This window comes from Populus euphratica, unplaced genomic scaffold (assembly GCF_000495115.2).
Source record: "Populus euphratica unplaced genomic scaffold, PopEup_1.0 scaffold1575.1, whole genome shotgun sequence".
In the NCBI taxonomy this organism is placed as follows: Eukaryota; Viridiplantae; Streptophyta; class Magnoliopsida; order Malpighiales; family Salicaceae; genus Populus; species Populus euphratica.
In genome coordinates this window covers 29,896-42,885 of record NW_011501443.1, presented here as the reverse complement: position 1 = coordinate 42,885, position 12,990 = coordinate 29,896, and the positions used below count along the sequence as shown (strand labels likewise).

The 12,990-nt window shown below is 37.6% G+C and overlaps 1 protein-coding gene and 1 pseudogene across 2 annotated transcripts; one reads left to right on the top strand and one right to left on the bottom strand.

Moving 5' to 3' along the window:
• Positions 1-40: 40 nt before the first annotated feature.
• LOC105117897 (uncharacterized) lies at positions 41-2,263 on the bottom strand. 2 transcript variants are annotated; one of them, XM_011015702.1, is made up of 2 exons: positions 1,694-2,263; positions 41-1,447 (listed from the first exon to the last, which is right to left on the bottom strand). In XM_011015702.1, the coding sequence occupies exon 2, from the start codon at positions 1,424-1,426 to the stop codon at positions 302-304; it is 1,125 nt and encodes a 374-aa protein (XP_011014004.1). In that variant the 5' UTR covers positions 1,427-1,447; positions 1,694-2,263; the 3' UTR covers positions 41-301. The 2 variants fall into 2 exon arrangements, with proteins under 2 accessions (XP_011014004.1, XP_011014003.1); XM_011015701.1 differs by having other exon boundaries at positions 41-1,428; positions 1,694-2,262.
• Positions 2,264-6,392: 4,129 nt separating this feature from the next.
• On the top strand, positions 6,393-10,488 carry LOC105117896 (uncharacterized; annotated as a pseudogene).
• Positions 10,489-12,990: the final 2,502 nt, after the last annotated feature.

The following is a 12,990-nucleotide window of genomic DNA, read 5'->3' as shown; positions in this document are numbered from 1 at the left end:
GAAAAACCTGAGTTATTATTATTTGTTAGATAGAAAACAACTAAAAAGTTGCTAGAACTTTAGGTGAGGTTAGGTTTTAACGAACTCAATCTCTCCATAAAAACAAGACTTGTAGGATTGCAGTTCTAGATGACAGTGCCCGTTCTCTCGAAAAACAAGTTTACGAGTACAATTCAAATTAAAGAAAAAGTGAATCCGAAAAACAAAGGCTGAAACAAAGGCAATGATATACAGGCATGCGAGAGGGATTTTTCTTTTTTTTTAAAAAAAAAATAAAAATAGATAACTTCCTTTTGATGATTCAAAAATTAGCATGCGGAAGCTCCTTTATCCACTCAAACGTTCGATGACGTGACATAGCTTGCTTTCCCTGCTGCTGCATCAGCTGCTTTTTCACAATTCTTCTCTTCATCTTCAACTCTTGCAGCTTCTCCTCTATGGACCCTCTTTCACTTTTATCATTATTGCCATTTCCTGCGCTACGACTCCTGTCGTTACTGCTTTTCAAGGGAAATGGTTTCACTGCACTAACTGAACAGCTACAGCCACTTAATAACCCTCCCCTTTTTTGCAACAAACTCTGTTTCCTCCGTTTCTCCATGTTCTTCCCACAATCATTGCTATTATGTCTGCTCTTATTCTTGATTTTGCACCCGGTTTTACTGTTGTCACTGCTAACATTAATTTTGCCACATTTCTTGATGCTTGAATTGCTTTTGCTGCTACTAGAGCTACTATTTCTACTAACAGAATTACGGACCTTAAGATCTTGTAATTCAATCTCTGGTGTACGGACCAAACCCAGTCTAAAAAAGTCCCAAAATGAAGAATTTCTTGGTCTGTTACAAGCTGCATTTCCCAGTGAGGTACTAGAAAGTCTAATTTGAGGTTTTGGACTTCGATGGGTTAGAAACTGGTTTTGAATTATTGGTTTTATCATTCTTGTGCTGGCAATAGCAGAGCTTGTGTTGTTGCTGCTTGATGAGTAATGACTTCTGCTGCTGCTGCTCATGCCACTGAAAGTGGTGAAAACACCAATTGAATTGTGGTCCGTGGAGGCCGACCTTGATAGGCAATGGCTTGTGTTGAAGCTGCTATCGCTCTCGAACTTGTTAACACCACTTTCTGAGCTAACTGAGAGACGAAGAGGGAGAATTTGGCCTTGAAAGAATATATCATCAGCTGCACACATATCTGATTTCTTAGAAAGATAGCCATCACCACTCCAGGGACCGAAGTCGAAATCTTCTTGATTTGTTTCAGTTCCTTGATGAGCTTCTTGATGTCTATTTGATTGATTGTTCTCTTCTTTCATCCTATTGACTGGCAAATCACACAGTGATAATGCTTCTTCTTCCTGATCTTCTTCCGCTTGAGTACTAAAGTCCGAATGCTCTCGTTTCTCTTCCGCAGAACTTGTAGCCATTTCTGGAAGGTAAAAGTACAACTACAGGTTTTGTTCAAATACTGTCGGGGTAAGTGTGTTGAAGGCTACCCAAATACTAAGAGATCGAGATTTATATACAAAGAAGAAGATATTTAAATATGAGAAAGAAACATAGATTTTGAATAAGCTTGCATAAGAGAGAGCAAGAGACAAGTGGAATATAAAGAAGTATTCCAGAAAAGAACAGAGAAATGGATAAGTCAGTAAGTGTGTTGCAGGCTACCCAAATACTGTTTTATTTCTTACCTATATGGGACCAAAACACACTATAGCTACTGAGCCGACCATCACCTGGGCAAGAATGTTTGATCTCTCATTCTCAGAATATTATAGGATGTTGATGTACATGTGGGACAGTTCTGGTATGAGAAAATCCGGAATGGTCACTTCCGTTTTCTCTTGCAATTTTGGATATGCAACTCGACTCAGTGTCACTCTATGATTGACACCTTTGTTCGGCACCAGAGGTTTAATAGGGAGATTCATTTAATGGATTAAACTGTTTGGTTGCAAACGAGATTCCTCACTGTATATACTGTAAAAAAGTCCCACTTGGATTTGTGGTGGTGGCATAATTGAGATGAAGACTAGTGGAGACTGGAAAGGAGGGGATTGGTGAGGTTTTAATTAGGAGATTTAAGGGTCGGTGAGTGGGATTGATGTTGCGATAGATTAATCTATAAATTTTTGTGGTGAGTTTTGGTTGCAACAAGGTTGAATGTTTTGCCGTGGAAATGGAAAGGATCTATATCTTTAATTTTGCTTTCTAATAGAAAGGACGTTTTACCATACCGACCAGATGAGATAGAAAAGTAATGGCTTATATCGAACTGCAGGGGCTGGAAGCCACGCCTTGTACGCTTATAATGAATCTTCAGAGAAAGGGTTGAGTTGTCTGTTGATGTAACATGAAAAGTTGATTGTATAATTGAAAATTCATGAAAGATCTAGAGGTGGTAGTTGTGGTGTTTGTTTTTTGATGCACAAATAAGAATTGGACTTGAAGGGTTCTTATTAGCACAACTCAATGTGCGATCAGTTTTTAGAGATGAAGTATTAGAAGCTCACCAAAATGATGAAGAAATGGAGAGAGTGAGTAAAATGGTGAAATCAAGAATGAAAACGCCTTTCCAAATTCTAGAAGACAGAATGGTAGCAATTGGTAAAAGGATGTATCTACTGAGAGATAATGCCCTACGAAGCTAAGTTTGTTGTGCATCGAAGCACAAGAATATATAAGCATTTGAAAGAATTTTATTGGTGGCTTAATACAAAAAAGAAATTGCAACTATGTGACTCAATGTGTGATACGCCAACAGGTAAAGATAGAGCATCAAAAGCTTGCCAGACCCTTACAATTGGTAATGACCCCAATTTCTAGTATAATGATACTTGTTTCACACGAAAAAAAATAATACATCATATTTTTATAACCTTTTGATTCATGAAATTCATAAAAAATAGGTAATATTTATTTTTACACATTCTTAAATATTCATATAAACACTTTTAAAATTTTTATTGAAATTTTGGTAGAATTTCTTCTTTATCTAGAATATATCAAGTTATTCATAAATACCTATACACTTCTATAATAATTTTCCAACTTTTTAATCCAATAATCCTAAATTATATCTCATCATTATTTCAATAACAATTTCATGCCTTCTTTTAAGTATAACACCTTTTTTTAGCATTAAAAACAATTACAAATAAAATAATAAAACAATATTCGAATCATAATAAAATCATAAATATTAACAAATTAAATAACTTAAATTAGTTATATACATGCGGGAAGATAAAAGTATTTAGATCATAAGTTATAAATTTATAATCTATTTAATTACAGACCCAATATAAAATGTTTTGATGTATATTATCACTACTTATAATTGAAAAGGAAATTTTTATATCAAGCTAGTACTTGCACATATTAACCTCATCACAAGCATATTAAACCTAGTAAATCTACACTGCACACACTATATTTTCATTAGGGCCTGTAAATACTAATATATGAACTTCCATAGCAACTATATTTTTACTGCTCTTATATCATAACCTAAGTCTCCTAATAGTATTAGTTGCTAGCACTTATAATATATGTAAACATTGCTTTTATTCCATAAATAAATCCTTAGAACAACAATTATTCACCTATTATATGTACTAGCCTACACTCATCCATCATCTTCTAATTTGATTATTAACATCACTACTCATTACTTTATCTTAAAAGACATTTGTTGTCTTAATCATCTTATCTTTCATTAACGCCTCACCTTAATCTTTTTATATAAGTTTTCCAAGTAAACCAACCCTCTTCTATTGGATACACCGTACCCATTTGATGCGGATCAGCCTAACACCAAGCATAATCATGCCAACAACCCATTGGAGGTGCCAATTGGGCCAATCATAAGAGCTAGGGCTAAGAAGCTTAAAGAAGCATTGAATGGGCTTGTTCAGAATATATGAAACAAAATGGACCTAGAGAGGCTTGGAACATTTAAGGAGCATGAAGGACAGCCTTTAATTCATTTAGTTCAGGTCCAAGAAGAGCCCAATTCATGTGGAACAAGGGGTTGATGTGTCCGGCCCAATACCAGCCTTGTTAGGCTTGTCTTTTCTAATACTACAAGGATAAAGAGTCAGCAATTTATTCTCCTAACTAAGTAAGGAAGTTGGCCAAATCTTATTCCTAAAGAGGGGAGGACTACTTAATGCTTTTCCTCACTTAGGAAGGAAAGTAATTAAATCATCAATAAAGGAGGAAATTTGTTTTCTTATTTGTCCAAGTTAAACAAGGAATTCCAAGCTAATCAAGGACATCAAAGGGGGCAGCAACACAAATTTTCCAAATTAGATTTTTCCAATTTTGTTTAGGACTTCTTAAGGGTGACAAATCTGATTCTAGCTTATTTAGGATGGTATTTTCGGATTTTTAGTATTTTTAGTATTTTCTTCTTAGTTTTTAGGTTATTATTACTTATTTGGGTCAATTGTAAGTGGGCTACATATAAGTCCACCTAAGGGAGGTCCATTAGGGTTTCTTTAAGTTCAAATTTAGTATAAATAAAGGCATAACCCAAACATGTAAAGGTTACACAATTTTCAGATTAATGAAACTTCTTTGCTGCACTTATTGTGTGTTGGTGGGATAATCTCCCTTCCTTGGTTCTCTAAAGAACTGAAAACGACTTATCGAAGAACAACTGTCTTTGTGGCGTCATCCTTATACTTCTCGTTCGCGAATCAATATTCATTGGGTGGGGGTTTCTGTTTTCAATAGTGCTGGTGCCTAGGTACAAGTTATCTTTGTGTCACACTCCTATCAAACCTGATTTACTTGGCTTTCCGAGAATTGGCATCTTTGCGTGTGGGTTGCGTGACCATGTGATCACGAGGTTCGCATCATTTGGTATCAGAGCTTGGCTCCATTAATCAGGTTATATCCTCCTGAAATTTTCGTTTCTTGTTAATTCCACAAAAATTCCTTAGTATCTAATTTCTTCTTCTCCTTGAATTTGCGGCATATAAAAAGAAAAAAAAATTGTTATTTCATTCTGTTATTGTTCAAAATATATCAGCAACATAAAAAAAAAAAGAGAAAATAGAAAAGAAAAGAAAATTTGTTCAAAAAGACGTTTATTAGATTCTGCCGCAGAAAACTAAACAAGGGACAATTGGATCAAATCAACTCGGAATTAGCTCAAATTTGATATTCGAATTACTGGGGTTCTAATCGCATTACATATCAAATTTGGGGTCAACTGGATATCATTTGCTTTGGGTTTCAAATTCGGGTCTATTCAGGTCTGATTCATAACGTTTTTACGTCAGTATATCAAACGTTGTCATAAATTGCCCAAACCTTATATTCTGTCTATTTGGGTTGATATCGCACTATATCTGAAATTTTAACTTAATTGAACATTATTTACTTTAGGTTCCAGATTCGGACTTAACTTGTCGTAAACGAGTCTGTCTTGCGTCACCGTTTCAAAATTCACTTGCTTTTTGTTGATTTCGTTTCTTGCAGCTTATTTTCATCATATCCAACATATTTGGGTGTTGGTTAATGATTTTGCATATTTTTTTGTTTCTGTTTTTATTCGCGTCTTCAGTTTCGTTCATATTTCGGATAGACTCGCTTGCTACTTACGAGACTATCATCGCAGTTTTGTTTTGCTTGTTTTCTAGTTTTTTTCATTGCTTCTTGAGTCATATATATATTTGGATAGCGCCGCCAAGTTGGTTCTATTTGGTGTTGGTTTCAGTTTCGCAAGAACTGCAAGAAGGTGAGACGAGAGGTGTGAACGTGTGAGGATATTAAGAGTATTTGAGCGAAACACGAGTGACGTGAGGATAAATTTTCTTTTACCACTAACAACTTTTTGCAGGTACTATCATGTCAGATCAAAACAATACACTGCCCCATCCCGAGGGAGAACTTACATTTCAAATGCAAGCCATGACACAAATGATGGAGAGGATGAATTTTGTGATGGAAAATGTGTGCGACAGACTTGATAGGGTGGAGAAACATGGTAACAAGGCTGGTACGAGCACCCAAAATATGAAGCTTGGGGTGGAACCGAAAGCAAACAATAGCAATAGGGCCAATAGGCCAAGGTGGGCTGATTGTGAGGATTTTGAGGAGGCCGTTGGTGATATCGGTGATGGTGTTTTTGATGATGAGGCCATAGACTACCAGGAAGGTTTTCGGCAGCCTAGAAACCGAAGGGATTATGGGAATAGAACTAGGGGCCAATTCGGCCAAAGGGAAAATTTCCGTAGTGTTGGGGGACATGCTGATTTAGATGGTGATTTGGATGCTATCAAACTGAAAATACCTTCTTTTCAAGGTAAAAATGATCCCGAGGCATATTTGGAGTGGGAAAAAAAGGTGGATTGGATTTTTGATTGCCATAACTATTCGGAGGCGAAGAAAGTGAAATTGGTAGTAATCGAATTCATGGATTATGCACTGATTTGGTGGGATCAGAATGTTACTAGTAGAAGACGGATTGGAGAGAGGTCGGTAGCGTCGTGGGAGGATATGAAAGTGTTGATGAGAAGGCAATTTGTGCCTAACCACTATTATAGAGATTTGTATCTGAAATTGCAGGGTTTGAATCAGGGTTCTAGGTCTGTGGATGAGTATTTCAAGGAAATGGAGATTGCCATGATTCGGGCCAACGTGATTGAGGATCGGGAAGCTACTATGGCTAGGTTTCTAAATGGACTGAATAGGGACATTGCAAATGTTGTAGAATTACAACACTGTGTGGAATTGGAAGACATGGTCCATATGGCAACGAAGGTAGAGAGAAATAAAGAGAAGGGGCAGTACACGTTTTCAGACCAATTCGGCTTCATCTTTCTCAACATGGAGGCTGAATTTGAAAAGAGAGGGGGCTGTCCAACCAAAGCCTTATGCAAAGGCTGAACCACCTAAGGCCAAAAAGGATACTTATATGAATGGGAAAGGTAAATCTGAATCTCAACCTACTCGTGATAGAGATATTAAATGCTTTAAATGTTTAGGGAAGGGGCACATTGCATCTCAGTGTCCAAACCGAAGAGTTATGCTTATAAGAGATAATGGGGATGTTGAATCTGAAAGTGAGAAATCTGAAAGTGAAGAGATGCCACCTTTGATGGATTGTAGCGATGAGGAGATTGCATACCCTGTTGAGGGGGAGGCTTTGGTTATAAGACGTGCGCTGAACATGCAAATCAAAGAAGATGATGTAGATCAGCAACGGGAAAATATATTTCACACTCGATGTCACATCCAAAACAAGGTATGTAGCATGATAATTGATGGAGGTAGTTGTGCTAATGTTGCTAGTGATACACTTGTGAAGAAATTGAATCTGAGTTGTATTAAGCAACCTAGGCCTTATAGATTGCAATGGTTGAATGAATGTGGTGAAGTGAGGGTTACTAAGCAGGTTTTGATTGCGTTTGCTATTGGGAAGTATTCTTATGAGATTTTATATGATGTCGTCCCGATGCATGCTAGTCACTTACTTTTGGGGCGTCCATGGCAGTTTGATCAGAAAGCGATTCATGATGGGTTTAGAAATAGGTTCACTATTGTAAAGGATGGTAAAACCATCACTCTTGTACCTCTTTCTCCAAAACAAGTGTATGATGATCAAATCAAATTAAAAAAGGAATGTGAGGATGGGAAGAGTGAAAATTCACGTGAGGACAATGGTGAGAGAAAACCATCAGATTCGGCTAAACCTAAATCATTAATTAAACCGGTTGAGAGTGGAGGTAAAAACCGAGGAGTGAAGAAAGTAAGCTTGTGTGATAATAATAGTGTGGAAAAATTAAAGAAACAACCTAATTTTTATGCAAAAGGATTTCAAATCAGATCTGTATTTTTTACTAATAAGCCAATGATCTTACTTGTGTATAAGGAGGCTTATTTTAACACTAACGATCTTGATTCTGCTATTCCTAGTGTGGTTGTTTCTTTGATGCAGGAGTTTGATGATGTATTCCCTGAAGACATCCCCAATGGATTACCACCATTAAGGGGGATTGAACATCAAATTGATCTTGTGCCCGGAGCTTCAATTCCTAACCGTCCAGCCTATAGAAGCAACCCCGAGGAGACGAAGGAGCTTCAAAGGCAAGTAGATGAGTTGATGATGAAGGGGTACATTCGTGAGAGTATGAGTCCTTGTGCTGTGCTAGTGCTACTTGTGCCTAAAAAAAGGATGGAACATGGAGGATGTGTGTTGATTGTTGTGCTGTCAATAACATAATAGTAAAGTATCGACATCCTATTCCTAGGCTTGATGACATGCTAGATGAGTTACATGGATCATGTATTTTCTCTAAGATTGACTTAAAAAGTGGGTACCATCAAATTGGGATGAAAGAGGGTGATGAGTGGAAAACTGCATTTAAGACTAAGCATGGTTTATATGAATGGTTAGTCATGCCGTTTGGACTTACAAATGCGCCTAGCACGTTTATGCGTTTAATGAATCATGTCTTGCGTGCATTTATAGGTAAGTTTGTTGTTGTGTATTTTGATGACATTTTGATCTATAGCAAGAACTTAAATGAGCATCTTGATCATTTGCGTAATGTACTTAGTGTGTTGCGTAGTGAGCGATTATATGCTAATCTTAAGAAGTGTACCTTTTGCATGGAAAAAATTGTGTTTCTTGGCTATGTCGTTACTGCACAGGGTATTGAGATGGATGAGGAGAAAGTTAAAGCCATCCGAGATTGGCCTACACCAAAATCGGTAAGTGAGGTAAGGAGTTTTCATGGACTTGCTAGTTTTTATAGAAGGTTTGTGAAGGATTTTAGTACTATTGCTGCACCTTTAACTAAAATTGTGAAAAAGTCTGTTGGATTCAAATGGAATGATGCACAAGATGAGGCTTTTAAATTGTTGAAGGATAAGCTTTGTTCGGCACCTGTTTTAGCTTTGCCAGACTTTACAAGAGTTTTTGAAGTAGAATGTGATGCATCGGGTATCGGTATAGGAGCTGTGTTAATGCAGGATAGGAGGCCCATTGCATATTTCAGCGAAAAACTTAATGGGGCAGCCTTGAATTACCCTACATATGACAAGGAACTCTATGCCTTGGTAAGAACTTTAGAGACGTGGCAACATTACCTGTGGCCCAAGGAGTTTGTCATACATTCTGATCATGAATCATTGAAGCACTTGAAAGGGCAAGGTAAATTGAGTAGGAGACATGCCAAATGGGTTGAATTTATTGAAACATTTCCGTATGTGATCAAGTATAAGCAAGGGAAAGAAAACATTGTGGCTGATGCACTTTCACGCAGGTATGTTCTTTTATCTACTTTGGATGCTAGATTTCTAGGATTTGAACACATAAAAGAATTGTACAAGGATGATAGTGATTTTGTTAATGTTTACAATTCTTGCGAAACTTCAGCTTTTGGAAAGTTTTATAGACTTGATGGATATTTGTTTAAAGAGAGTCGTTTGTGTGTTCCATTAAGTTCTATGCGTGAATTGCTTGTACGTGAAGCACATGGAGGCGGGTTGATGGGGCATTTCGGTGTTGTTAAGACTTTGGATGTGTTGCATGAGCATTTTTATTGGCCTAAAATAAAAAAAGATGTGCAACGCATATGTGATAAATGCATAACTTGTAGGAAAGCAAAGTCTAGGACTCAACCGCATGGCTTGTATAAAGTCTAGGACTCAACCGCATGGCTTGTATCCCCCTTTGCCTGTACCGAAAGAACCTTGGGTAGACATTTCGATGGACTTTGTCTTGGGTTTACCTAGGTCAAAACGGGGCAGGGATTCCATCTTTGTAGTTGTTGATAGGTTTTCAAAGATGGCACATTTCATTCCATGTCATAAAACTGACGATGCAACTAACATTGCTGATTTGTTCTTTAGGGAGATAGTATGACTTCACGGGGTCCCTAAGAGCATTGTTTCTGATAGAGATGTTAAGTTCCTTAGCTATTTTTGGAAGGTGTTATGGGGAAAAATGGGTACTAAACTGTTGTTTTCAACTACTTGTCACCCCCAAACAGATGGACAAACCGAAGTAGTTAATAGGACCTTAACACAACTTTTGCGTGTTGTCATTCAAAAGAACTTAAAGAATTGGAAAGATTGTTTGCCATTTATAGAGTTTGCATATAATCGTAGTGTGCACTCTACTACTGAATTTTCACCATTTGAAATTGTGTATGGATTTAACCCTTTAACTCCAATGGATTTGATTCCTTTGCCTATTGATGAAAGGGTTAGTTTGGATGGTAATCGTAAAGCACAGGTGGTGAAAACTCTTCATGAAAGTGTGCGACAACAGATTGAAAAGAGGAATCGCGTGTATGCGACCAAAGCCAATAAGGGGCGCAAACATGTTGTCTTTCAGCCTGGCGATTGGGTTTGGGTGCATATGCGCAAGGAGAGATTTCCGGCCCAGAGGAAGTCAAAGCTACAACCACGAGGAGATGGGCCATTTCAGATCCTTGAGAGGATCAATGACAACGCTTATAAAGTTGATTTGCCAGGTGAGTATAGTGTTAGTGCTACCTTTAATGTTTCTGATCTTACTCTGTTTGATGTAGGTGATGATTCGAGGTCGAATCCTTTTGAAGAGAGAGGGGATGATGCGGATCAGCCTAACACCAAGCATAATCATGCCAACAACCCATTGGAGGTGCCAATTGGGCCAATCACAAGAGCTAGGGCTAAGAAGCTTAAAGAAGCATTGAATGGGCTTGTTCAGAATATATGGAACAAAATGGACCTAGAGAGGCTTGGAACATTTAAGGAGCATGAAGGAAAACCTTTTAATTCATTTAGTTCAGGTCCAAGAAGAGCCTAATTCATGTGGAACAAGGGGTTGATGTGTCCAGCCCAATACCAGCCTTGTTAGGCTTGTCTTTTCTAATACTACAAGGATAAAGAGTCAGCAATTTATTCTCCTAACTAAGTAAGGAAGTTGACCAAATCTTATTCCTAAAGAGGGGAGGACTATTTAATGCTTTTCCTCACTTAGGAAGGAAAGTAATTAAATCAGCAACAAAGGAGGAAATTTGTTTTCTTATTTGTCCAAGTTGAAAAAAGGAATTCCAAGCTAATCAAGGACATCAAAGGGGGCAGCAACACAAATTTTCCAAATCAGATTTTTCCAATTTTGTTTAGGACTTCTTAAGGGTAACAAATCTGATTCTAGCTTATTTAGGATGGTATTTTCGGATTTTTAGTATTTTCTTCTTAGTTTTTGGGTTATTATTACTTATTTGGGTCAATTGTAAGTGGGCTACATATAAGTCCACCTAAGGGAGGTCCATTAGGGTTTCTTTAAGTTCAAATTCAGTATAACTAAAGGCATAACCCAAACATGTAAAGGTGACGCAATTTTCATATTAATAAAACCTTTTTGCTGCACTTATTGTGTGTTGGTGGGATAATCTCCCTTCCTTGGTTCTCTAAAGAACTGAAAAACGACTTATCGAAGAACAACTGTCTTCGTGGCGTCATCCTTATACTTCTCGTTTGCGAATCAATATTCGTTGGGTGGGGGTTTCTGTTTTCAATAGTGCTGGTGCCTAGGTACAAGTTATCTTTGTGTCACACTCCTATTAAACCTAATTTACTTGGCTTTCCGGGAATTGGCATCTTTGCGTGTGGGTTGCGTGACCATGTGATCACGAGATTCGCATCATGCTCTTACCAATGCATAGTGTTCTTTGTTGTAAGTGGGATAGTTCAAGGTTGCTCCACTTAACTTCTCACTAAAATATGCAATAGGTCTTCGATCCTACATCAAAACAACACCCATTCCCATTCTAGATGCATCACATTCTATTTCAAATGCTTTCGTAAAGTCAGGTAAAGCCAAAACAGGTGCAGAACATAATTTATCTTTCAAAAAAACAAAAGCCAATTCTTATTCCTCCCCCCATTTAAACTAGCTAACCCATGAAAACTCCTTGCCTCACTTACCGATTTGGGTGTAGGCCAATCCCAGATGGCCTTAACTTTCTCCTCATCCATCTCGATACCCTATGCAGTTACAACATAGCCAAGAAACACAATTTTCTCCGTGCAAAAGGCACACTTTTTAAGATTAGCTTACAATTTCTCACTACGCAACACACTAAGTACATTACATAAATGATCAAGATGCTCAGTTAAGTTCTTGCTATAGATCAGAATGTCATCAAAATATACAACCACAAACTTACCTATGAATGCATGCAACACATGAATCATTAAACACATAAATGTATTAGGTGCATTTATAAGTCCAAATGACATTCTAACCATTCATACACACCATGCTTAGTCTTAAATGTTGTTTTCCATTTATCACCTTCTTTCATTCTAATTTGATGGTACCCACTTTTCAAGTCGATTTTAGAGAAAATACAGGATCCATGTAACTCATCTAATTTGATGGTACGGTTATGTTGTTGATGGCTCGACAATCAACACACATCCTCCATTTTCCATCCTTCTCAGGCATAAGTAGCACGAGTACAGCACACGGGCTCATACTCTCACGAATGTAGCCCTTTTCCATCAGCTCGTTAACTTGCCTTTGAAGCTCCTTCATCTCCTCGAGATTGCTTCTATAGGCTAGTCGATTAAGAATTGAAGCTCTGGGTACGAAATCAATTTGATGCTTTATCCCCCTCAATGGTGGTAATCCGCTGGGAGTATCGTCGGGGAACATATCATCAAACTCCTACAATAAAGCAATAGCAACACTAGGCACAATGTGATCAAGATCATTAGTACTAAAGTAAGCCTCTTTGTACACAAGTAAAATCATTGGCTTGTTAGTGAAAAATACAAATCTGACCTCACCCTCTCGAGCATAGAAATTGGGTTGTTTCTTTAGTTTTTTCACACAATTCTCATCACCTTTATTGACTTTCTTCACTCCTCTTGTCTTACCTCCACTCTCGGCTATATTTGGGTGTTTTTGAGTTATGGTCGAATGGGTTGTAGTGGTTTGAGTTCTAGTCGAATCTGATGCTCTTCTCTCCCC